General features: G+C 39.2%; 1 protein-coding gene and 1 non-coding gene across 2 annotated transcripts; one reads left to right on the forward strand and one right to left on the reverse strand.

Moving 5' to 3' along the window:
- Positions 1 to 4,147: 4,147 nt before the first annotated feature.
- Positions 4,148 to 11,347, reverse strand: LOC122033980. Its single transcript, XM_042593121.1, has 10 exons — positions 11,100 to 11,347; positions 10,626 to 10,736; positions 10,146 to 10,531; positions 10,020 to 10,089; positions 9,561 to 9,694; positions 7,120 to 8,684; positions 6,076 to 6,624; positions 5,800 to 5,858; positions 4,718 to 4,952; positions 4,148 to 4,561 (listed from the first exon to the last, which is right to left on the reverse strand). The coding sequence occupies exons 1-10, from the start codon at positions 11,345 to 11,347 to the stop codon at positions 4,148 to 4,150; spliced, it is 3,771 nt and encodes a 1,256-aa protein (XP_042449055.1).
- On the forward strand, positions 10,814 to 10,920 carry LOC122035504. The gene has a single exon (XR_006127053.1). It is a non-coding gene; the product is annotated as a small nucleolar RNA R71 (small nucleolar RNA).
- Positions 11,348 to 27,542: the final 16,195 nt, after the last annotated feature.

Here is a 27,542-nt window from a genome sequence, read left to right on the forward strand (position 1 = left end):
CCATGTATTGTCAAACATCAAGACTCGAGCTTGAACCAATTCAATCTCAATCAACTAGGTCAACCTTGACCTAGGGAATATTGCACCAACATCATTCACCTCAAGAACAAGACGTGGAGTAAGATCAAGCAATATCTGAACCACGTAAAAGGAATTGTATTAGCGGTTTGGTATTCCTTCCTTATTATTTTCATTAGTTAGTTGTATTTCCTCTTGCGCACTAACGTTGTAGGAGAAACAATCGACTTGGGGGTGTCCAAGCTATTCAACCCCTCTTTTAGTAGGCCACAAGATCCTCAATAACTGGTATCAGAGCAAGGACGCCCTTCACGAACTAATCACCAATAAGAGCACTTCATCAAAATGGTTGGCTCAAGCATCCATCTACCAAAATTCGAAGGAGATTTTTCTTAATGGAAGAAGAGAATGGAGGTATTTTTCAAAATCGATTTTGATATTATACTAATCATGGAAAATGGTTTTGAAATGCCTAGGGATCAAAACAATGAGATAGTAGAGAAAATAAGATGGAGCAAGAAGCAAAGGGAAGAGTATTTAGCAAATTCAAAATCAATACATCATCTATTAAATGTCCTTCCCCATCAAAAAGTAACAAGGGTTGGAAACTACTCAAGCTCCAAGGAATTATGGGAAAAGCTAGTGGAGCTTCATGAAGGGACATCAGAAGCGAAATTAGTAAGAAGGGACCTTCTCTGTGTAAGACCGTTGAATTCGATAGAGGGGGGGGGGGTGAATATCGATTCGAAAATCTCGAGTTAAAACGCAGCGGAAAAGTAAAGAAGTAAAGAGATGAACACTGTTGATTTTTACTTCGTTCGGAGCCTGTGACGACTCCTACTCGAAGGCCCGTACTCCTTGAGTACTTTCGTTGGGCAATTCACTAGCAATTCGGATAATTACAGTTTACGTACAAATATTGCTAATGAAAAGAAAGAAAACAAAGCTAACCGACAAACAATGAATTAAAAAGAGAGCCGGAGTGAGTCGTCGGAGCTTTGTGAACGTCGTTGGAGCGCAGAGCAGCAGAGTGATTGGACTCAGAGTTTTCAGAAGACTGATATTTCGAAGCTCCTGCCTGGGGCTTCTTTTATATGCTGCTCCGGGCGCCTGGATCCCTTCCGGGCGCCTGGAATGTGACGTAACACTCCCAACCAGCATGCTCCAAGTGTCAACGTCGTCCTGGGATAAAATTTGCCTCCGGGCGCCCGGAGCCATTCCGGGCGTCCGGACCCTCACTGTTCCCTACCTGCAAAATAGTGTTAGTCTGAGGCAAATAAACCCTGCAGCACAGTTTGTTAGCACATTTTTACAGATACGCTAAGTAATAAAAATTAGCATCAAGAGTATGACTTAGATCCCGTCTTTCCGAGACCGGAATCTAGTCACGATCTCGACTTAGATATCCGAAATGGATCTAAGCCGGATCGACGCCTAATGTTCCCTTCCCGGGAACGCGTCCTCGCAGTCACTCCCCTCCAGTGACTTACCTTACTTACCTGCCAGACGTCCGGTCAGCCCGTCGACCCGTCTGGACTTCTTGCCAAGCGTCCGATCAGCCCGTCGACCCGCTTGGACTTCTCGCCAGCTATCCGGTCAGCCCGTCGACCTAGCTTGACTTCTCGCCAAGCGTCCGGTCAGCCCGTCGACCCGCTTGGACTTCTCGCCAGCTATCCGGTCAGCCCGTCGACCTAGTTGGACTTCGTGCCAGACATCTGGTCAGCCCGTCGACCTGTCTGGACTTCTCCTGCACACTCGATCAAAGTGTCAGACAACAACACAACTAACTTAACCTATTTGTCATTCATCAAAACCTGGGTTAGACCGTTAGTGCTACCCGCACCAACACTCTGAACTCAACTCAACAATATCAAGCTTGAGAAAGGAGAAAAGGTATCTATTATACATTCTAGAACTAAAGAAATCTTAAATGAACTAACAAGTGTAGGTGAGACACTGACAAACTGAGACATCATAATGAAAGCCATCAATGCTTTCCTAAGAACCACTACATGGATGTTGATTGCTTAAATCCGCAAGTGCACGGTTTATCGTCAAGTAATAAAATATCGATCCCACAGGGACTGGGTCAAGTACTAGAAATGTACGAGTTTCAATTATCCAAACGAATGATCTAATGAGAAATTTTACTCTAAATCAACAATTCAAGCGAACGAAAATCAACGAAAATATTAAGAGATAAAAACAATCCTAGGATTATGGTTTCACCACTCTAACTATTATCATGACGGTTCTCCGATAATGACTACTTATACCTAGGTTGGCTTCTTTTGTTTGAATGCAACTTTCTTTATCAAGGTATCCGAATTAGATGATCTTTCATGCTTTGAAATTCTGTCACTAGATTCCTGCAAACCTATCTATACGTCCACCAGATTCGTAAGTTGATTCCTAAAATACCAACGGCCACTTTTGGTGATCACGCTGATGTATCTACTTTGATCCGTCCCCAATCTTATGGCATACGTACACAGATGACTCTTACTTGCATAGGATCCTGTCACATAAATTCCGCAAAGCCTATCTAGTCAATTACCACTTTCACAGAAACCAATCAAAGCATCATTCAACAATTTAAACAACCAACGAAAATATGCATAATCAAAAACCAGAGTTAACAACAAATCATGAACATAGTTAGGGGCTACTCCCTTAACCTAAGATTCAAACAACTACTCCATTACACCAGAGAATTCGACAATAAGATAAGGAAAAGACATTACTAATCGTCCTTGCTGATGTCGTCTATCTCCAAGTCTCAATTGCCGCCGCCCCCCCTGGTTTTAGGTTTTCTACCCTTTTATAGAGCCTCCTCTCCTTGATAGTCGGTATCACCATTGGATTGACCCTTTCCATCTTTTAAAATCATCGCCGCAATAATAGCAATCTCATTACACGGCCCGATCATGTCCTCCTCTGCTTCCTGCGTCGCTCTTCAACATCTCCGCCACGCCCGTGTTCAACAACACGCCTTGAGCGTGTTGGTCGCTGAAAACCTCGACACGCCCGTGTTTATCAACAACACGGCCGTGTTGTTCTGATACCCTGGGTAATTCGGCTGGTTTTGTGCATCCTATCATCAGAATTCAACGCAAAGCAGTATCCTTCGTCCAAATATGTTAAACCAAATAAAAACTAACAAATATGCTTCTAACAAGATAAAATGAGATGAAATGCATATATGTTTTATGCTCAAAACTGTACATGAGTTGCACACATCAAAAATCCCCACACTTGAACATTTGCTTGTCCTCGAGCAAAGAAAAATAAAGACAATCTATGTGTGGAAATCATGAAAACAGTTATTGGCAATTCATCCCAAGGTATAAAATTGGTCTTAATTTTCTCAAGTCATTCCCTGCAGCTTAGCTCAAAAGATCCCCGTTTAGTGCATGTGAAGAAATCAACTCCCCAAGGTTTTGGATACCAATCTAGATTCATCACCCCTATTACCGTGTTCCTCTCCTTTCTAGTGTAGAGGCACTTACCTGCCCTAACACTTGGTTCATCCCCTCAATATCACACAAGGTCTCAAAGGACCACCCTCGAGAAGAAAAGAAAGAAGGAATTAGCAGTGGTCATTTCCCCAGTAACTAGTTGACCTCAAAAGGGCACCTTCTTTAGGTGTTTCCCTAGTAGCTACCTAATCTCAAAGGGGTGCGCCAAAAGAAATTCCATCTCTTTTTTTTTTTTTTTTTTTTACAAAAACTCCTAGGAGAAGTGTTTATCCAGTAACCAAAATGCTCATGAAAGTCACCATAGAAAATTGAGTACTAAACCGGTAAAGAAATTTAAATCCTTTTCAAATGCCGCCACCTTAGGGGTTGTGTGAAAAGTGAAACAGGGTTCTTAATGAATAAGCCACAAAGAATTTCCTAGATCCAACTAATAATCAAGTTATACTACAAGAGATGAGAGGGCAACAAAGTATCAAAGACTCTTGAACACATAGTGTCTATATCAATCAAAACAAGAGGTATATATAAAAAAAAAATATAAAACTGAAACCGAATCCAAAACAGGAATGCAAAAACTTAAAAACGAACAACCAAAGATAAAGAAAAATAACTAGAAAAGAGGTCACCTAATAGTTATGGCAAGGTAAAGCCTAAGATCTGCGATCATCTTCCTCTTGCCATCTTCTCCTTTGCTCTGCACGAAATTCACTTTCTTCTTGCCAAAATTTTTCCTCACGCTCTCTTCTAGCGGCCTCAACTACAAAATACTTCTCAGTATTAGAAAAAAAACAGTTAGCCCCTTCCATATACCTGTCAACTCGCTCATAATGCTCCTCTGAAGTATGAGCAAACTGCTCCCACATGTTTCTATCCGCAGTATGCTTTTCTCTGAAATCCTCAAACGATGTACGGAATCCTGAAAAATCAAAAACAGAAGGTCCTGCAGAAACATCATCAGTAATAGTCCTAGGGGACTCCGGTATGAAGGAAGAAACCTGGGGTACCGGTACATGCGGTGGAATAGATGGCTCTCCTACTGTGGGTAGATCTTGGGTCCTAACATCCTTAAAAAGCCAATTACGTGTATTGCGAATGGTTGTAAGGCTATTATTTGGAAGAGGGATTTTAATATCATTTTGTAACATCAAACAATATCCCTCCTCTAATCTCCCAATCATCTTCATATTTAAACATGCATCCAAATCCAATCGCGGACTAACCGGGCAAGTCTCCAATCCATCCAACTCACACCCTAAAGCTAATGCAATCTTAGTCAAAAGTCCTCCAATAACAATTACTCCAGTCGAGCTATTCCCAATTTTCACAAAATGTCTAACTAGGTGAGCTCCAGAATCAATTTTAACATCATTAATCATGGCCCATAAAAACTGCAATTCACTTAGCCTGGCTACCCCAACACTGTCCCCTCTCCCAAAAATAGTATTCGCCATGAATCTATGAAGATAGCGAAAAATTGGATTAGGGATATTAGATGATTTGGATCTAGAGGCATCATAGGGCATAGAGTCTAAGGCAATTTCTCTCCAAAATGTATACACACAAAAATTTCGATGTATTTGCCTCTCCCCTCCAACAGGAAAATCGAAAATTTCATTAAACTCCTTCAAATCCATCCTATAATCGATATTCCTCAACCGAAACTTAATCAATCCTTCCTCACAATTTCTTCCTTGGATTATTTCGGCCGACATGGAACTAAGGAATTCTAAAGTTATACTAGGGTAGGTAGGGTAATGGCTAGTCAAAAATTGTCCCCATCCCATCCTATTTGCCATCCAATATATATCTTCCTTAATACCTAGCGCAGCAATTGTATAAGAGTCCATATATCTAGTGGAAACTATTTTTCGTTTTTCAAGCTTGTCAAAACGAGATTTATGAATATCATCACGAAAGATTAAACCAAAAGGGTTATCAGACCGATCACCTTGGTCTTGCGCTTTCCGTTTTCCTTTGTCTTTTGAAGAAGAGGGTGCCTTCCCCGTTTTCACACGCTTGCTCATCTTTGCCGGAGGAAAATCTTCACCGGTGCACGTTTTAGAATTGAATGAGAAGAACGCAGACGATCGGAAACTGCTCTGGAACCAACGGCGAAAACTTCGAAGAGTCACGGGCGTGTTCTGACCTAAAACCCGTCGCGTCTATTTAAAAACCCTACGGCACGCCCGTGTCTCCTGACATGCCTTGAGTGTGTTGGTCGCTGAAAACATCTCCACGCCCGCGTTTCCCGACACGCCCTGGGCGTGCTGTCTTCTGGAAAACCCGACAGCCACCAACATACCTGACAGCAACCAACACGGGCGTGTTTGAAATTTGCACGGCCGTGTTCTCCTCTGTTACCTGGGAAGTTGTTCTACAAATAAAATGAAAAATAAAATGAAAAAGAAAATAAAAGATAAAAGTATATGGTAAGAAATTGGGTTGCCTCCCAACTAGCGCTTGTTTACGGTCATTAGCTTGACCAATATGATGTTACTCAAGTGGACTCGAGGAGGTTCTGCTCTCCTCCCTTAGGAGTTGGTTCGCTCAGATATTTTTTTAGCCTTTGCCCATTCACTTTGAAGACTCCGGTGGTTTCATTCGATATATCCACAGCTCCATAAGGATAAACTTTCTTCACTTCAAAAGGACCCGACCATCTGGATTTAAGCTTTCCTGGAAAGAGTTTCAATCGAGAGTTGAACAATAATACAAGATCACCCTCTTGGAATTCCCTACGCATAATGTGTTGATCATGCCAACGCTTAGTCCTTTCTTTATAGGATTTTGCATGCTCATAAGCGTCAAGTCGGAGTTCTTCTAGTTCATCAACCTGAAGCCTTCTTTTCTCTCCGGCATTCTTTAGATCGAAATTCAATAATTGTATTGCCCAGAAAGCCTTGTGTTCCAACTCTACAGGAAGATGACAAGATTTCCCATACACCAAGCGAAACGGCGTCATACCAATAGGAGTCTTGTAAGCTGTCCGATATGCCCATAGAGCGTCATCCAATTTTTCTGACCAATCTGTTCGTGAATGCTTCACAGTTTTCTCTAAAATGCTTTTGATTTCTCTATTTGATACTTCCACTTGTCCACTGGTTTGGGGGTGATACGGAGAGGCAATCTTATGAGTTACTCCAAACTTTTTGAGAAGATTTTCAAATTGTCTTTCAATGAAGTGTGAACCTCCATCGCTAATCACCGCTCGAGGAATTCCAAATCTAGGAAATAAGATTTTCTTAAAAAGTTTTATCACAGTCTTCGCGTCATTCGTTGGAGATGGTATAGCTTCAACCCACTTTGATACGTAGTCCACTGCTACCAGAATGTAGATATTGTTATGAGACGGGGGAAATGGTCCCATGTAATCAATCCCCCAAACATCGAAAAGTTCAACTTCTAGAATTGAATTCAGTGGCATCTCATGTCTCTTGGAAATGTTCCCCGTCCTTTGGCATCTATCACAAGTCAATACATAATCACGAGCATCTCTGAAAATATGTGGCCAATAAAATCCTGCATGAAAGACTTTAGCAGCTGTCTTCGAAGTACTTGCATGACCGCCATATGATGAAGAATGACAATGATAAAGTATATCTTTTATTTCATCCTCCGGTACACATCTCCTGTAAATAGTATCAGCACACTTCTTGAAAAGCAGTGGATCATCCCATACATAGCTCTTGATATCGCCAAAAAACTTCTTTCTCTGTTGGTAACTCATCTGATGAGGTAAAATTCCACAAGCAAGAAAATTTGCGTAGTCTGCGTACCATGGAGAATCAATCCTTTTTATAGCAAGGAGATGTTCATCTATAAAACAGTCATCAATTGGAAGATCTTCCTCCTTGGTCCCACTCTGTCCCTGATATAGTCTTGATAGGTGATCCGCTACCACATTCTCAGTTCCCTGCTTATCCTTTATTTCTAAATCAAATTCTTGCAAAAGAAGAATCCATCTTATGAGCCTTGGCTTAGCATCCTTTTTGCTCAATAGATATCTTATGGCCGCGTGATCTGTGTAAACAATAACCTTAGAGCCAACGAGGTATGATCTGAATTTATCCAAGGCAAAAACAATTGCTAAGAGTTCCTTCTCCGTAGTTGCGTAGTTCATCTGAGCATCATCCAGAGTTCGGCTAGCATAATAGATCGCATGTACCTTCCGGTCTCTTCTTTGTCCCAAGACTGCTCCCACTGCATAGTCACTCGCATCACACATGATTTCAAAAGGTAAGGTCCAATCGGGAACTTGCATTATCGGAGCTGAGATCAAAGCTTCCTTCAACCTGGAAAAAGCATCCAAACAATTTTCATCAAAAAGAAATTCAGTTTCCTTAATTAACAAATTTGTCAAAGGTTTAGAGATCTTTGAAAAATCTTTGATGAAACGCCGGTAGAATCCTGCATGTCCTAAAAAACTTCGCACTCCCTTAACGTTTGTCGGTGGAGGTAGATTTTCAATTACTTCCACCTTTGCCGTGTCTACTTCAATTCCTCGCTCTGAAACCAAATGTCCTAGCACAATGCCTTCTCTTACCATAAAGTGGCATTTTTCCCAGTTTAAAACCAAGTTTGTTTCTTCGCATCTCTGCAGAACATTAACCAAATTGGACAAGCAAGTATCAAAGTTAGTACCATAGACTGAAAAATCATCCATAAAAACTTCCATAATATTCTCAATCATATCAGAAAAAATAGCCATCATACAACGTTGAAAGGTAGCTGGTGCATTGCAAAGACCAAAAGGCATTCTCCTATAGGCAAAGGTACCATAAGGACATGTAAACGTGGTTTTTTCCTGGTCATTTGGATGTATAGGGATTTGATAAAAACCAGAATACCCATCTAGAAAACAGAAATAGGAGTGTTTTGCCAACCTTTCTAACATCTGATCAATGAATGGAAGTGGGAAGTGATCTTTCCTAGTTTCTTTGTTTAATTTCCGATAGTCAATACACATTCTCCACCCCGTAACCGTCCTAGTGGGAATCAACTCATTATTTGAATTTCTAACTACTGTCATCCCACCTTTCTTTGGCACAACATGAACCGGACTTACCCATTCACTATCAGAGATTGGATAAATTATTCCTGCATCTAGTAATTTCAAAACCTCTTTCTTGACCACTTCTTTCATGTTAGGATTAAGCCTCCTCTGTCTCTCAACTGAAGGTTTAAAATCTTTCTCGAGCAAAATTCTATGCATGCATAATGAAGGGCTAATCCCTTTTATGTCTTCAATGGTATATCCTATGGCTTTAATATGCATTCTAAGCACATGGAGCAGCTTTTCAGTATCTACTTCATTTAAACTCGCATTTACAATCACGGGGAATGTAGAATTATCACCAAGAAATTCATACCTGAGGGTTGATGGAAGAGGTTTAAGTTCTACCTGCGGTGATTCATGGTTTTCACTTTCCAATGATTTTTGTTCTAACCTCGCTTCTTCAGTCATATGCCGCACAAGGTTGATTTGTCCTCCATCTTCACTGCTCTTTGCAACGTCTTCATCATCCGAGTATGCATCCAGTGTATCGCTGAATCCGAGAAACGGTTCTTCCTCTTCTTCAACCATCTGCACCTCATCAATCCTGCAACACACATTCTGCAGGAAGGGTTGTTTAATAGCTTTAGACAAATCAAACTCAATTTTTTCGCTACCTACGGCTAACGACAGCTTGTGATTTTTAACATCAATTACGGCTCCTGCAGTGGCCAAGAAAGGTCTTCCTAGTATAATAGGTATGTATGGATCTTCATCCATTTCTAGAACAACAAAATCTGCAGGAACGACAAATTTCCCAACCGTGACAGGTACATTTTCCAATATACCTAAAGGATATCTCACAGAGCGATCAGCAAGTTGCAAAGCTAGTGTTGTAATTTTCAATTCACCCAAGTTTAATTTCTTACACAGTGAAAATGGAATAAGATTGACACTAGCTCCTAGATCACAAAAAGCTTTATCAAAGTTATGATTCCTAATCATGCATGGGATTGAAAAACTACCTGGATCCTTGAGTTTAGGAGGTAACCTGTTTTGAATTAAAGCACTACATTCCTCCGTCAGTGCCACCGTTACGCTCTCCTCAATTTTCCTTTTGTTTGTCAATATGTCTTTCAGAAATTTTGAGTATGTGGGCATTTGCTGCAAGGCTTCTGTGAATGGAATGTTAATATACAACTTCCTTAGGACATCAAGAAACTTACCAAATTGTTCATCAAGTTTGGCCTTAATTATCCTCTGAGGGAATGGAATCGGTGGTTCGTATTTTTCTAAGTGTGGGGATTTTTGGCCTTCAGATATATTTTTTTTTTTTTCAGAAGTAGAGAATGACACGGGCGTGCTGTTCATTCCGACACGGGCGTGCTGTTCGCTGGAGGATCTCTTGGTGATTGGCACGGGCGTGCTAATCACCATGTCCTGGTCGTGTTCTTCTCTGTCCGGAAATAGCTTTGGGTTATCCTTGAGCTCATTTACTCTCTTTCCACTCCTCAAGGTAATCGCATTACAATGCTCCACAGGATTTGTTTATGGTCTTCCCGAAAATCTCCCTGGTACTCTCGAGGGCGAATCGGCGACCTGCGCAAGTTGATTTTCCAACATTTTAGTATGATTCGCTAAATTATCTATCTTACCGGATATCTGGGAGATTGCTTCGGCTGTCTCTGAATGCTTCCGATTAGATTCCACCATGTGTTGTCGATATTCATCATTTTGTTTCGATTGGGTGGCAATGAAGTTTTCCATCATAACTTCCAAGTTAGACTTCTTCTCTTGCTGAAATCCTCCAGACGCTCCATAATTATTCTGCCCGGATTGATTTTGACTATTTCTGTAGGAAAAATTTGGATGATTTCTCCATCCCGGATTGTAGGTATTTGAATACGGATTGTTGTTTGGCTTTTGAGCATAGTTATTTATCGCATCAACTTGTTCTACCTGCGCTCCGGTAGGTTGCGTGACCATTATTTGGCAATTCATAGCTGAATGTCCTGTCACTCCACAAATCTCACAGATGATGCTAGAAACAGCATTAACATTAAAATTCTCAAATTTATAGGTTAATGCATCAACCTTTGCCGCAAGACTATCTAAAGCGCTCACCTCATACTTACCTGCCAATCGAACAGGATTCTCTCTCTCTATCGCCCATTGGTGATGATTCAATGCCACGCTTTCGATAATATCGAATGCCTCCTCTAAGGTTTTGTTCATGAGCGCACCACCTGCAGCAGAGTCTAAAGAGACTTTAGTAGAGTAGGAAATTCCGTTATAAAAGGTATGGATTACGAGCCATTTCTCCAGTCCGTGATGTGGGCATTGCTGCAGTAGTCCTTTAAATTGGTCCCAAGCTTCGAAAAGAGATTCTCCATCTTTTTGCGTAAAATTTGTGATTTGGTGACGGAGTGAAGCAGTCTTGCTTGGTGGAAAATACTTATCTAAAAATTTCTGCTCGAGTTGCTCCCATGTTGTGATACAGTCCGATGGAAGCGAATGTAACCAAGCTCGTGCTTTGTCCCTTAAAGAGAAAGGGAAAAGTCGCAATCTGATCGCATCTGCAGAGGCTCCATTATATTTAAGAGTTTCACAGAATTCCAGAAACACTTCCATATGAAGATTTGGAAAAGTCGCAATCTGATCGCATCTGCAGAGGCTCCGTAGGTGCTCCTCCAAACTGATGTTGTTGGATCATATTCAGTAAAGCAGGCTTCAGTTCAAAGTTATTTGCTTCAATTGGAGGCCTTCTAATACTAGATCTCAGGCCTCTAGCACTTGGCGCAGCATAGTCTCTCAACAGCTTGTTCTCTACCTGATTGTTCTCTTCTTGATTGGCCATTTCTCGTTGTTTTTGAAGTCATCTCTGAGTGTGAAAGGTTCGTTCTATTTCAGGATCAACTTCAAGAAGGACTCCTCCTTGACCTGACCTAAGCATTCAACGAGAAAGGAATACTTCCAAATATAGAAAATCGAGTTGCAAAATTGGAAAACACAATTATGGAAAATGAATAAGAAAAATTACATAGAAATCTGGATTAATCAAACTGCAATATTCTAATATTGACACAGTCCCCGGCAACGGCGCCAAAAACTTGATTGCTTAAATCCGCAAGTGCACGGTTTATCGTCAAGTAATAAAATATCGATCCCACAGGGACTGGGTCAAGTACTAGAAATGTACGAGTTTCAATTATCCAAACGAATGATCTAATGAGAAATTTTACTCTAAATCAACAATTCAAGCGAACGAAAATCAACGAAAATATTAAGAGATAAAAACAATCCTAGGATTACGGTTTCACCACTCTAACTATTATCATGACGGTTCTCCGATAATGACTACTTATACCTAGGTTGGCTTCTTTTGTTTGAATGCAACTTTCTTTATCAAGGTATCCGAATTAGATGATCTTTCATGCTTTGAAATCCTGTCACTAGATTCCTGCAAACCTATCTATACGTCCACCAGATTCGTAAGTTGATTCCTAAAATACCAACGGCCACTTTTGGTGATCACGCTGATGTATCTACTTTGATCCGTCCCCAATCTTATGGCATACGTACACAGATGACTCTTACTTGCATAGGATCCTGTCACATAAATCCCGCAAAGCCTATCTAGTCAATTACCACTTTCACAGAAACCAATCAAAGCATCATTCAACAATTTAAACAACCAACGAAAATATGCATAATCAAAAACCAGAGTTAACAACAAATCATGAACATAGTTAGGGGCTACTCCCTTAACCTAAGATTCAAACAACTACTCCATTACACCAGAGAATTCGACAATAAGATAAGGAAAAGACATTACTAATCGTCCTTGCTGATGTCGTCTATCTCCAAGTCTCAATTGCCGCCGCCCCCCCTGGTTTTAGGTTTTCTACCCTTTTATAGAGCCTCCTCTCCTTGATAGTCGGTATCACCATTGGATTGACCCTTTCCATCTTTTAAAATCATCGCCGCAATAATAGCAATCTCATTACACGGCCCGATCATGTCCTCCTCTGCTTCCTGCGTCGCTCTTCAACATCTCCGCCACGCCCGTGTTCAACAACACGCCTTGAGCGTGTTGGTCGCTGAAAACCTCGACACGCCCGTGTTTATCAACAACACGGCCGTGTTGTTCTGATACCCTGGGTAATTCGGCTGGTTTTGTGCATCCTATCATCAGAATTCAACGCAAAGCAGTATCATTCGTCCAAATATGTTAAACCAAATAAAAACTAACAAATATGCTTCTAACAAGATAAAATGAGATGAAATGCATATATGTTTTATGCTCAAAACTGTACATGAGTTGCACACATCAGATGTCCATTGTAGATTCATTCTACATCTCAAGGGATCTAGAGAAGTCTCCTCTAGATGAATTATACTCAACAATAGAGCTCCATAAAACTAGAGTTGAAGGGCTAGATGGAGAAGGCCATAGATCAAAAGGAGTAGCCCTTGTGGCAAACAAGGGAAAGGGTAAGAAGAAGAAGTCTTCACCCCCATCATCCTCCGACTCCAAAAAATTAAGCACCTTAATGGATAACGATCAAGATGCGTATATGGTAAGAAAAATGAGAAGAGCATTTAAGAATTTTAATTTTAACACATCACATGCTATGAGAAGTTCAAGGGGAAAGAGTAGAAGAAGGAAGATCAAATGCTACAATTGCCAAGGAGAAGTACACATGAGGGATGATTGTTCTCTCTTGAAGAATAAGGAAGGAAAGAAGAAGGAAGAGGAGAAGAAGACAAAAGAAAAAGGGAAGAAGGTCAAAAGTTTATTCACAACATGGGATGATCCATCATCATCGGAGGAAGAAGAACACCATGCCTCCCATTTTGCTCTAATGGGAATTAATGATGTTGCCTCCATCTCATCCAAAAAAGAAGAAGGAAGGAGCTCAAGTGAAGGGGGAGGGCAAACATCAAATTCGGTCGTCTCGGTAAGTGAGGTATACAATCTTCCTCCTCATATTTTAATTAAAATTATTAAAAGTACAAATGAAGATTTGTTTAATCCTAAAAGAAAAAAATAAGTCTTTGAAAAATGATATTATTTGTCTTGAAGAAAAATTAGAATCCATGTGTTCTAAGGATAATGATATGCATGCTTCTTATACTATTTCAAATACATCATGTTTAGAAGAAGAAAATAAGACTTTAAGGGAAAAGGTAGAATACCTTAGCAAAACCCTTGAAAAATTTGAAATTGGCTCAAATACCCTAAGAATGATCATTGAGAGCCAAAAGGCAAGCTTTAAGATAAAGAGATTAGGTTATGATGAATCCAATAATGAAAAATCCTATCATTGCTTAATTGGTAGGGGGCAATCCAAGACAAAGACCATAGATAGAAAATAGATTCCAAAAGAATATTTGGTCAAACCAATTAGGAAGAATTTCTCTTGGGTACCAAAATTAATCCTCAAGGGTTAGAGGATTTTGGGATAAGTCAATCATGGAAGTCATAATTTCAATTTTTCTATATAGTTGACTTTAGACCTAAATGGGGAACACTTAGCCTTAATAGAAATTCATGATAACGAAGGCTAAGTAGAGGTTACCTTATTTCATCTAACAAGGACTTATATCATATTTTTAAATATAGATGTGAGATGGTAGGATGATACTAATAATTCATTTATGCTTATGGCATTTTGATGAGTTATGAAATGTATCAAAGTTTAGTGATCATAGACCAACTATGGGAAAAATAAATATTTAATTAATGGACATCTTACCCATGGATGATAGTTGAATATTTTAAATGTTTTGAAAATATTCTATGTTTTACTTATAGTGGTACACTTATTTTGAAACATATGAATTCAAAACAAGGTTTCAAATTGATACACAATTGTATATTTTCAAGATTTTTGAAATTTGGTCAAAATTTTAAAAATACTTTGATTTTCTATGAAAACATATTTTTTCCTTGATAAAGGACCTTAAAATAAATATGTTTTCAAAATTTCATAATTTTTTAAATTTTCTAGAATTTTTTATGCATTTCTGAAGTTGACTTTAGAATGCTGAAATTCAAACTGATAGTGTACCGATCGATTGCATCAGATACCAGTCGACTAGTACATGTTTTCCAACACTTTCAGAAGCTAGTCTTTGTTAACTTAGTCAAAAATTTGATGTCATAGTATGTGTAATTGTTTGGCATAATCTTTTTGATGGTGTCAAAAGGGGAGAAATGGGGAGGTTTAAGTTAGGAACTTTTATTTTCTCCATTTGGTGCAAAACTTGAAATTTGAGTAATAGAGCATATGTTAAGGGGGAGCTTGGATTTTATGCTTCATGTTTATACTATGCTTGTAATTTGCGAGTTGTTATTTGTGCCTAACTTAAACATATTGTCACACATCAAAATATTTAAGTTAGACTTTCATATTGGTTTGATATGTGTTTGAGTCTTGCAGGACTTGGTGAAATATATGAGTAAAATCTCATCGGAGGACTCGGATCCTTGAGTCGGTGAAGGATGGTGTTGAAGACATCCGAGGGACTACTGGATAAGGAGCAATGGAGTGGAGCCGAGGGAAGCAGACTTCAAGGCAACGTGAAGGATGGCACGGAGAGGAGCCGCGAGCTCGGGTGCATCTGAGGGACGAAGGCCGAGGAAGAGGGTTTCAAGGCCGACTCCAGAAAGGATGAGTGTGAGTGAATGTATGGTATCAGTCGACTGGTCCAAATTCATGAAAGCACAGTATGGTTCTGTGCTCGACGGTTGTGAAGACCAGTCAACTGGTGATGACACCAGTCGACTGGTAGATAGCTGCTAGCAAGATCACGGATTCTATAGAGTATCGTTGGCTATGTCCAATGACTACACTAGTCGACTGGTGCCGAGATAAGTTGATGTTGTTGTTAGGATGTATACTGAAAGCCTAGCTTTTTGTATGAACATTTATTTTGAAATGAGAATTACTTTGGTCAAATGTCTGCATTTAGTTAAATGCAGTTGTCCATTTAATTTATATTGTAGATAACAAGGTGTGTGGTGTCACATAGAAGATAATGTTATTAGTTCCTTATAAATTATAAATAGTAGCTCACAACCAAGATGGATTGGGACAAACCATTGGAATGGTTGTAGTGTAATTTGATATTAGTTTATCTTGACTATAAAATTACACTAGTATACTATGTGTGTATTGAGTAAGACCATTTGAGGTTGTTTCTTTTTATACTAACTACATAAAAGAACAAAACCTTTGTTATTATGGATGTACGTACTCTTAATCCCGATATAATAACAAACACATATACTTAGTATTTATTTCTTTAATTTATCAAAGGGTGAGATTTATTCAATTAAATCAATAGGCCTGATAAGTTGGGAAATAATATTATTTATATGGTGGGTTGTTGATTATAAAAGGAAACTGTGTCCTAGTGATCTAGGTTGATGATGTCCCCTCTGCAGGTGGACTTAGTCCGACATGATAATAAGATTGAGTGGTACTACTCTTGGAGCTAGATGTTAATTAAGTGAGTTGTCAGTAACTCATTTAATTAACGGGCATACAATATCTTAAACATAAGGAGACTAACACACTCATGATAAGAAGGAGCCCATATTGTAATATGGGATTGGTGCGGTAGTTCAATAATAAGTCTTTAGTGGTATGAGTTATTATTGATGAACTTGAGTTGAGTGTTCGGGTTGAACACTGGAAGCTCAAGTCCATCAGGAGGCCAAAACCAATTTCTCCTCTCGGTCACTATTGTAGCCTCTGTAAAGCCTCGCATTCACCCGTTTTGATTTTTCTTCCTACCCAAGGAAGGGGTCGGCCAAGCCTTGCTTGGTGCCCAAGCAAGGGGTCTACCAAACGAAAAGGAAAAGAAAATAAAAGAAAAAGAAAAAAAGGAGAGATTTTTTCTCAACAGAATTAGAGATTTTTCTAAAAAGAATTACGTTGATTCTTTCTTAGAAATTTTCTAAAAAGAATTATATTAAGTTTTTCTTAAGAAATTTTTCTAAAAAGAATTATGTTAATTCTTTCCTAGAGATTTTTCTAAAAGAATTATGTTGATTCTTTCTTAGAAATTTTCTAAAAAGAATTATACTAATTCTTTCTTAAGAAATTTTTCTAAAAAGAATTATACTAAAGAATTATACTAATTCTTTATTAAGAAATTTTTCTAAAAAGAATTATATTAATTCTTTTCTAGAGATTTTTTCTAAACAAAAATCTATTACTTTTTCTCCTTTTTTATCTGGGGCAAAGGGTTATACAAGGAGAGGAGGTTGTGCCACAACAATCAACAATTCAATTAAGAATTGATAAGTTTCTCTCCACAACTAAAAACCCTCTCCTTTCCCTTAAGGCCGACACCCTATTCTTTCTTTTCTTTCCTCTAGGGCCAGCGCCCCACTTCTTTTCTTCTTCCCTTTTCTTCCCTCTAGGGCTGGCGCCCCATCTTCTCTTGGTGGCCGGAGCTTGGAGGAAAAGAAAATGAAGAGACGAAGTACCTTGGTGGCCGGCGGTTTGGAGGAGAAGAAGAAGAAGAAGGCATTCTTTTCTTTGCATCCTTTGGTGGTAGGCGGCTTGGAAACACAAAGGGTTCGGGTGTTTTTGTCTTGGTAGATCGTCGCCTATATGACGTCTAAGAAGAGGAGAGGAATACGGCAGAAGATCAAGAGGTCTTTGTCTACGAAGAAAGTACAACTAGTTATTTATTCCGCAATACAACTAGTTTTGTTTTCTTTGTATGGATCCTGAAATACCAACACAAGAGGCTAGCGATTTCGTGTTTTCATTTTTGTGCTTCAATTTGTGTTTCAATCTTATGCTTTGATTAAGGTCTCTGTAGTTAAACCTAAGATTACTGTGAGAAGTTTAAATATTTAATTTCTTTGAAAGGCTTTGTCTAGGAAGTGGTGAATGATCCCATAACCAAGAATGCCTAGTGCCTCGCCTACGACCTAGAAGTCGATCCTTGAAATAAATATTTAATCAACTTCTATAATATGATTTAACTTCAGAAGAATATAAGGGTTGAACTTGGAGTAAAAATGTTAAGTTTCATTTCCAATCCAAGTTTGACTTCTGAAGAGCACATGAGTTGCTAGGAAAAGTTCTGTGCTTGTATAATTTTTTTTTATACAGGGGAAACAAAACGGTATTCCAAGTAACCCCAGCAAGTGGTATCAGAGCTAGTTTTCTGCCTCTGTGTGTTTGGTTTTCAATTAAATTATGCACTACTCATACATAAGTTTAGGCCGGATAATAGTAGGATGTGCTAGATAGATTAATTCTGTGGTTGCAGACATCTTAGATCTAACTATTATGAATTTTGTGTGCTTGTGTGTGATTTGAACCCTTGGGCATGCCGAGGTTGTGGTGTGTGCATGATTGTAATAATTAAATATGGTCGGTTGCCGTATTATTATTATTATTATTGTTGTTGTTTTACATTCTGTTCTATCTAGATTACATGTACATTCCAATGTGGAATATAGGATCGATAAATGTAAAATTTTATTTTTATTGCGAGTTGTATCCTTGCTATGCATGGTGCTATTTTGAGGACCAGAGGCGCGGCAGAGAAGGAAGTAAGATAGATGTGACGGCTTGATCCATTGGCCGCATACGCGACGACTTGATCCATTGGCAGCATATTGGAGGACTACGTTGGATGAGGCCATAATAGTTGGAAATTTTATTTTCATATTTATTGCCTTTATATGTTGTTTTATGTGTTGTGATGTGTGCTATGATGTGCGTGCATGATTAAAATTCCTCGATTTTAAATAACTAAGTGAGAGAGGATTTATTTAATTAAATTTCATGGTCTCCATTACTAGTTTGTGTTGGTTAGTCCTAGGAAGATCGTACTGGTTCCACTGTACAAAAATTTTGTACAAGTGTCAAACCTTTCCTAATAACCTATTGTGTTATTTAGAAGTTAAATTAGGAATCGCAAACGGAACTTTACATTATTGATTCCAAATTAAACTTATCTGTTCTTAATGGTTGAGACTTGGATCGCAAGTAGAACTTAACACTATTGATCTAAATCTACCTATGTTATAAATTTAATTAAATATCTATTTCGGAAATCAATTCCTAGGTCAAACATGGCGAGGCACATGACCTTCTTGGATATGGGAGTATCCACCACTGCCTCGACAAAACATCTTAACGAAATTAAATATTTAATTTTCTAAAATAACATTAGGTTTAACAAAAAAGAACAATCGAAACACAAATTAAAAAAACAAAAAAACACAAACTCGAATTACAAATTCGAAAACTAGAATCTAACGCCTCTTGTGTTTAGAATTCATAAAAAAAAAAACTAGCATGATGCGGAAGATGATTACTAGTTATACCTTTTCTTTGTATGCTAATAACTTCGAGATCTTCTGCCGTATTCCTTACCTCCTCTTGGACGTTGTGTGGGGTGACGATCCTCCAAGATGAACACCACCCAAAAACTTCTCCTCCTTCTCTAGTATTCGGCCACCACCACCACCAAGGAACCAAAGAGAGCAAGGGGAAAGGAAAGGGGAGAGATCCGGCCACACAAGCAATAGAATAAGAATAGATGCAATCCCTACTTCTCTTCTTCTCCTTCTCTTTGTATCCGGCCACACAAAGTATCCACAAGAGGTGGCCGACCCTAGCATGAAGAGAAGCAAGGATCAGCCCTTAGGAGAAGACTAAAGAGAAGAGAGAAAATAATAGAATTAATTCATGAGGCCTCTCCTTCCCTTCTTTTATATTACTTGCCCAAGGCAAATAAGGAAAGATTTTTACAAAAAATTAAAATCTTTCTCTTAATTTCCTTTTCCCTTTTTATTTTCTTATTTTCTCTCCTCTTAATTGATTGGCCGGCCCCTTGCTTGGACACCAAGCATAGGTGGCCGACCCTTAAAAGGAGAAAGAAAAACTTTGTAAAAAATTTATAAGTAAAGAAGGAAAGCTCTTATAAAATTTTACAAGCTCTCTTTTAATTTCTTATTGTGGATGTTAAAAAATAAAAATTTAAAAATTAAAACCAAGTTTTAAAATTTAAAACTTCCCTTCTAAAATTTCCTTTTTTAACATGGTTACAAAAAAGGAAAGTTTTAAATTTAAAACTCTCTTTTTTAAACCATGTGGATGGTTAAAAAAGGAAAGTTTTTAAAACTTTTAGAACTTTCTTTTAAACCATGTGACCTAATTCAAACAAGGAAAGTTTTGTAAATTTAAAATCCTTCTTTTAAAACTTGTAGATGTCTACAAATAGAAGATTTTAAAAATTCAAAACACCCCTTATAATTTGAATATTGTGGCCGGCCCCTTCTTGCTTGGGCACCAAGCAAGGGGTCGGCCCCCATCGAGGAGGAAGTGGTCGGCCCCATGGCTTGGTCACCAAGCCATGGGCCGACCCTCTCTTGGACACCAAGATGAGATTTTTTTATGAGTGGATTTAAGGCATTTAATGAGGCTAAGACAAGGACCTAGAGGAGAAATTGGTTTTGGCCTCCCGACGAACTCGAGTATCCCGTGTTCGCCCTGAACACACAACTCAAGTTCATCAATAATAACTCATTCCACTAGAGAGTTATTATTGCACTACCGCACCAATCCCAAATTATATTATGGGCTCCTTCTTATCATGAGTGTGTTAATCTCCCTGTGTTTAAGATATCGAATGCCCATTAATTTAATAAGTTACTAACAACTCATTTAATTAACATCTAGCTCTGAGAGTAGTACCACTCAACTTTACCGTCATGTCGGACTAAGTCCACCTGCAGGGTTTAACATGACAATCCTTATGAGCTCCTCTTGGGGACATTCTCAACCTAAATAATTAGGACACAGTTTCCTTCTATAATCAACAACACACACTATAAGTAATATCATTTCCCAACTTATCGGGCCTATTGATTTATCGAGCTAAATCTGACCCTTTGATAAGTCAAAGAAATAAATACTAAATATATGTGCTTGTTATTATATTAGGATTAAGAGCACACACTTACATAATAACTAAGGTCTCGTTCTTTTATTAAGTCAGTATAAAAAGAACTTACTTTAAATGGTCCTACTCAATACACTTAGAGTGTACTAGTGTAATTTATTAGTCAAGATAAACTAATACCTAATTACACTACGACTATTCCAACGGTTTGTTCCTTTCCATCTTAGTCGTGAGCAACTGTTTATAATTTATAAAAAACTGATAACATGATCTTTTGTGTGTGACACCACTCACCATGTTATCTACAATATAAATTAATTGAGCAACTACACTTAGCAAATAAATGTAGATATTTTTGATCAATGTGATTCTTTTATTTCAAAAATAAATGTGTACAAAAGCTAGGCTTTTAGTATGCACTCTAACAATCTTCCACTTATACTAAAAGACTATGTTGCCATATATCCTGCCATACATCTGATTCCCTACCCTTCAACATACCCATCAAAAGCTCTTGCCTTAAGGGTCTTAGTGAAAGGATCTTCCAGGTTATCACTTGATGCAATCTAGGCGGCAACAACTTCTCCTCGTTATACGATTTCTCGTATTGGGTGGTATTTGTGCTCTATTGTGTTTTCTTGCCTTATGGACTTATGATTTCTTCGAGTTTGCTACTACACCACTATTATTACAATAAATTATAATAATTTTTGGGCAAACCAGAAATCATGTCTAAGTTCATCATGAAGTTTCTGAGTCATATAACTTCTGTGGTTGCTTCAAAAGTTGCCACATACTCAGCTTTTATGGTGGAGTTCGAAAAAACATATATGTTTAACACTCTTCCATAGTTATAGCTTTACCTCCTAAAGTAAACACAAAACCCCAAGGTCGACTTACTATTGTCCCTATCTGATTGGAAGTCTGAATCCGTGTAACCCACAGGGATTAAATCATCTGTCTTAGTAAACTAGCATATAATCTCTAGTCCCTCTAATGTACTTTAATATATGTTTTACGACAGTCTAGTGTCCCGATCCTGGGTTACTTCGATATCTGCTAACTATGCCCTAGGCAAAACAGATATCCGGTCTCGTGCACAACATAGCATACATTATGCTTCCGACAGCCAAAGCATAAGGAACTGCCTTCATGTCCTTTTATCTCCTTTGATGTCTTTGGAGACATCTCTTTAGATAAAGCTACTCCATTAATAATGTAACGACCCGGCCCTCTTGGCCCATTTGGCGGCTCATTTGGCGACCCTCGGGTCGTCGACCGTCGGCCCTTATGTCATCGGCCCATTTGGCGACCTCTCATGTCATCGACCGACGACCCTTGGCCGTGCCGTTACTCACTAGGACTTTCCACCCCTGGCAGTGGATTTTTTGTCTCCCCCAGGATTCGAACTCTAAACCTCCAGGCTTAAGTATTAGAGTTTATGAATCCTGGTAACCAAGTGAGATGATTTTATTGTAACGACCCGACCCTCTTGGCCCATTTGGCGGCCCATTTGGCGACCCTCGGGTCGTCGACCATCGGCCCTTATGTCGTCGGCCCATTTGGCGACCTCTCATGTCGTCGACCGACAACCCTTGGTCGTGTCGTTACTCACTAGGACTTTCCACCCCTGGCAGTGGATTTTTTGCCTCCCCCAGGATTCGAACTCTAAACCTCCAGGCTTAAGTATTAGAGTTTATGAATCCTGGTAACCAAGTGAGATACAATAAAAAGGCGTCTTTTTATTGTAACGACTCGACCCTCTTTGGCCCATTTGGCGGCCCATTTGGCAACCCTCGGGTCGTCGACCGTCGGCCCTTATGTCATCGGCCCATTTGGCGACCTCTCATGTCGTCGACCGACGACCCTTTGGCCGTGCTGTTACTCACTAGGACTTTCCACCCCTGGTCAGTGGATTTTTGCCTCCCCCAGGATTCGAACTCTAAACCTCCAGGCTTAAGTATTAGAGTTTATGAATCCTGGTAACCAAGTGAGATGATCTCACTTGGTTACCAGGATTCATAAACTCTAATACTTAAGCCTAAACCACCACCAAAAGTCCTAGTGAGTAACAAAACAGCCAAAGGGTCGGTCGACGATATGAGAGGTCGCCAAATGGGCCGATGACATAAGGGCCGACGGTCGACGACCCGAGGGTCGCCAAATGGGCCGCCAAATTAAAAGGCGCCTTTTTATTGTAACGACCCGGTCCTCTTGGCCCATTTGGTGGCCCATTTGGCGACCCTCGGGTCGTCGACCGTCGGCCCTTATGTCGTCGGCCTATTTGGCGACCTCTCATGTCGTCGACCGACGACCCTTGGCCTTGTCGTTACTCACTAGGACTTTCCACCCCTGGCAGTGGATTTTTTCCTCCCCCAGGATTCGAACTCTAAACCTCCAGGCTTAAATATTAGAGTTTATGAATCCTGGTAACCAAGTGAGATGATCTCATTTGGTTACCAGGATTCATAAACTCTAATACTTAAGCCTGGAGGTTTAGAGTTCGAATCCTCGGGGAGGCAAAAATCCACTGCCAAGGGTGGAAAGTCCTAGTGAATAATGACACGGCCAAGGGTCGTCGGTCGACGACATGAGAGGTCGCCAAATGGGCCGACGACATAAGGGTGGACGGTCGACGACCCGAGGGTCACCAAATGGGCCGTCAAATGGGCCATGAGGGCCGGGTCGTTACAATAAATCTCACTTGATTACCAGGATTCATAAACTCTAACACTTAAGCCTGAAGGTTTAGAGTTCGAATCCTGGGGGAGGCAAAAAAATCCACTGCCAGGGGTGGAAAGTCCTAGTGAGTAACGACACGGCCAAGGGTTGTCGGTCGACGACATGAGAGATCGCCAAATGGGCCGTCGACATAAGGGCCGATGGTCGACGACCCGAGGGTCGCCAAATGGGCCAAGAGGGCCGGGTCGTTACAATAAAAAGGCGCCTTTTTATTGTAACGACTCGGCCCTTTGGCCTCTTGGGCGGCCCTTGTGGCGGCCCAATTGGCGGCCCTTATGTCGTCGGCCCATTTGACGACCTCTCATGTCGTTGACCGACGACCCTTTGGCCGTGCCATTACTCACTAGGACTTTCCACCCCTGGCAGTGGATTTTTGCCTCCCCCAGGATTCGAACTCTAAACCTCCAGGCTTAAGTATTAGAGTTTATGAATCCTGGTAACTAAGTGAGTTTATGATCTTACTTAGTTACCAGGATTCATAAACTCTAATACTTAAGCCTGGAGGTTTAGAGTTCGAATCCTGGGGGAGGCAAAAATCCACTGCCAGGGGTGAAAAGTCGCCAAATGGGCCGACGACATAAGGGCCGCCAGTTGGGCCGCCACAAGGGCCGCCCAAGAGGCCAAAGGGCCGGGTCGTTACACCTAAAAGGTAAGAAACCTTTCTTGGAGATTTGCATGTTAAAACGAGCTAGAATAGTATGAAGCTCGGGATAAGCACAACATTCTTTTCTTGTGATCACTTTGATCCTGAGAATATGTGCGCATTCTCCCAAGTATTTCATATCGAATTGCTTGGACAACCATACCCTTATTTCTTACAACACTTTGATATTATTTCCAACTATCAAAAAATGTTATCTACGTATAGTACAAGAAATACCACCACATTTCCATCACACTTCTTGTATACATAAGACTTATCTGGACACTGAATAAATCCATATGACTGGATTACTTCATTAAACCGGATGTTCCAAGACCTTGAAGCTTTGCTTCAGTCCATAGACTGATGAGCTTGCACACAAGATGCTCTTTACCCTTTGCAATGAACCCTTCTGGTTGCTTTATATGGATGTTTTCTTCAAGACTTCCATTAAGGAAAGCTGTCTTGACATCTATTTACCAAATCTCTTAATCTATATGAGCAATAGATAAAAGAATCTGGATAGACTTAAGCATAGCTACCGGTAAAAGGTTTCCCTTTTTCAACAAGCCTTGCTTTGAAAGTTTCCACCTTCCCATCTATCTTTCTTTTTCTATTGTGGACCTAATGACTTTTACACCATTTGGTTATTCTATAAGCTCTCAGATTTTATTAGAATACATATATTCTAATTTTGTATTCATTGCTCTTTACAAAGATGTTGCATCTTTATCTTGGAGTGCTTCGTCATATGTCCGGGGATCTGATTCATGTTCACCAGGGATCAAGTCCAAAGACTCTCCCAAAACATGAATCTTTCAGGTTACCTAACAACCCTCCAACTATGATGAGGCACCGTCTGTAATTGTGCATCATTTGTGATACGTGTTGCAGTTTCTTGTGGTATCTTATCTTGTACTGTTGATACTAGATTAGACGTGTCCTTTATTATTTCCTTAAGAACAATTTTACTCATGGACTTGTGGTTTATAACATAGTTTTCTTCTAAAAATTAGGCATTGGTTCTAACAATGGCCTTCTGATCTTTAGGACTATAAACCACCTTTCGTTTATCTAGGATAACCCACAACCAAGTGAACTTCCGTACATAATCAGTGTCTCCCTTCAGCACATATGCTGGATTACCCCAAATCCGAATATGCTTCAGATTAGGCTTACGTCTATTCTGTAATTCTATGGGAGTAGAGAGTTCTGACTTAGAAGGTACTACATTCACTTCCGTTTCCAGAGTATATCCTTAAAACGATTTTGGTAATTTTCTAAATAACTCATCATCGATCTAATTATTTCCAAAAGAGTCCTATACCTTCTTTTTTCTACATCATTCTGTTAGGGTGTACCAGGTGCAGTTAGTTGGGATTGAATCCCGACTTCTGATAAGTGACTCCTAAACTCTCCTAAGAGGTGCTCGTCACTACGATCTTACCGTAGTGTCTTGATACTTTTACCTTGACATTACTCCACATCATCCTAGTACTCTTTGAACTTATCAAAGTACTTAGACTTGCAGCACATCAAGTAAATGTACCCGTATTTTGAATATTCGTCTATAAAATAGATGAAATATTCGAAACTACCTCTTGCCTGGATAAACATAGGACCACACAAATCAGAATGAACCAATTCCAACACATCTTTGGCTGTATACCCCTTAGACTTAAAAAGCTTCTTGGTTATTTTTTTTCTTCCAAGTAAGACTCGCAGGTTTGGAAAGATTTCTACTACCAATGAACCCAAAAGTTCATCGGCTATTATCCTTTGAATCCTACTCAAGTTAATATAACCTAGCCTTAGATGCCAAAGATATGATTGGTTCATTTTTGAAGGTTGCTTTTCGCTTATTAGAGTTAGAAGATATGTTATTAAATTCCATTTGTTGCATCGTGGGAGTTATTGGATTTATAAATTGTCAACCAATGTACCAGAATAGATATTTTTCCATATTTCTTGATAACTACTTTGTTATCAAAATAGACACAATATCTATTCTTTAATAGTTTAGAAACCGAAATCAAGTTCTTTCTAAACATAGTACGTAAAGACAATTTCTGAAAATCCATATTTTATTCCTATCAGAGGATAAACATCTCCCACTGCAACAGTTACTACTTTTTGTAGTAGTGCCCATGTAGAAGGTGATTTCTCCTTTATATAGTTGTCAGGTTTTCTGGAACCCCTGCAATGAATTGCAGACATGATTAGTGGTCCTGTATCTACACACCAGGTATCGGTAAATAACATCACTAAGCATGTTTCAATAACTAATGAATAAAATACACCTATATTGTTCTTATTTCTGAGAGGGCAGCCCACCTTAGAGTCCAAGTTTTGTTTCCAATCATAATTGGGACTACTAAGTCTATTCTATAGTATAACAACTAGGGGATTGACTAACATTTGAAATCCTAAGAATCACAAAAAATATTTGGTCAAGACCAACACCTTAAAATCCCCATGAATTTTGTATGCCACGTTAGTGTGGACATATACAAATTCAAACTTTAATAGGAGATTTTATCCATTAATTTTATTGTCTTGTCAACCTATCTTTATGACAAATAAAATTAATAGTTGGTCTTACTTTGATCAAATATTTGGTCAAGAATTTGAATTTAAAATAACATTGATTCCTCAAACAATATTATTTAAATTCACCAACACCTCAAACACCGGGAATTATGCATGCCACATTAGTGTGGACGTATACAAATTCAAACATTCGTAAGAGGAGGGTCTTACCCATTAATTATCTTGTCAACCTTAAATTACCTCAAACACCATGAATTTTGTATACCACGTTAGTGTGGACGTATACAAATTCAATTGTTTGTAAGAGAAGGTATTACCCATTTTATTTTGTCAACCTAACTTTATGACAAATAAAATTACCTCAAACATCGTGAATTTTGTATGCCACGTTAGTGTGGACGTATACAAATTCAAACATTTGTAAGAGGGGGGTTTTACCTAGCTTTATGACAAATTAATAGTTGGTATTCCTTTGGTCATGCAAAACAATAGTAGTGACTCCGTTGGGGAGGATACTATTGAATGCATCTAAGTGTATACCATTACTTGATACTTAGTCCATTAAATAGGATTATGTCCCTTTAGTTGGAGAAGATCACACGCTCCTAAATAATTTCCTATAACCATCCATAAAGGAAGTTTGATCTAGTGATCCGCAACAAACCCATTCGTTGTGGAGGGAGGCACTCAGAGCTAACATGCAAGCTTGTTGCATCACTTACAAGCTAGTAATGGAGACCGTGGGATTTATTTACTAATCCCTCTCCCACTTAGTTTTTTAAAGGTGAGGATTTTTTACTATGCTAGCATACATCACATGCACACACATACATCACAGTAAATAAAAGCAATAAATATGGAAATTAATTTTCCAACTATTATGACTTCTTCCATCACAGTTCTCCGTGTGCTCTCGCCCTAGGGTTCATGTCGTCAGGTCTATCGAGCTTCCTTTTCCGCTGCGCTTCTGGTCCTCCAATAGTACCACGCCTTGCAAGGATACGATCTGCGACAAAAATAGAATTTTACATATATTGATCCTATATTCCACAAAGGAATGTACATGTAATCTAAATCGAAACAAAAATGTAAAATCTTAATAACTAATACAGCTCCTGCTGTATTTAATATTACAATCATGCACACATAATAAAATGCCCTTGACATGTCT

Source organism: Zingiber officinale, chromosome 11B (assembly GCF_018446385.1).
Source record: "Zingiber officinale cultivar Zhangliang chromosome 11B, Zo_v1.1, whole genome shotgun sequence".
In the NCBI taxonomy this organism is placed as follows: domain Eukaryota; kingdom Viridiplantae; phylum Streptophyta; class Magnoliopsida; order Zingiberales; family Zingiberaceae; genus Zingiber; species Zingiber officinale.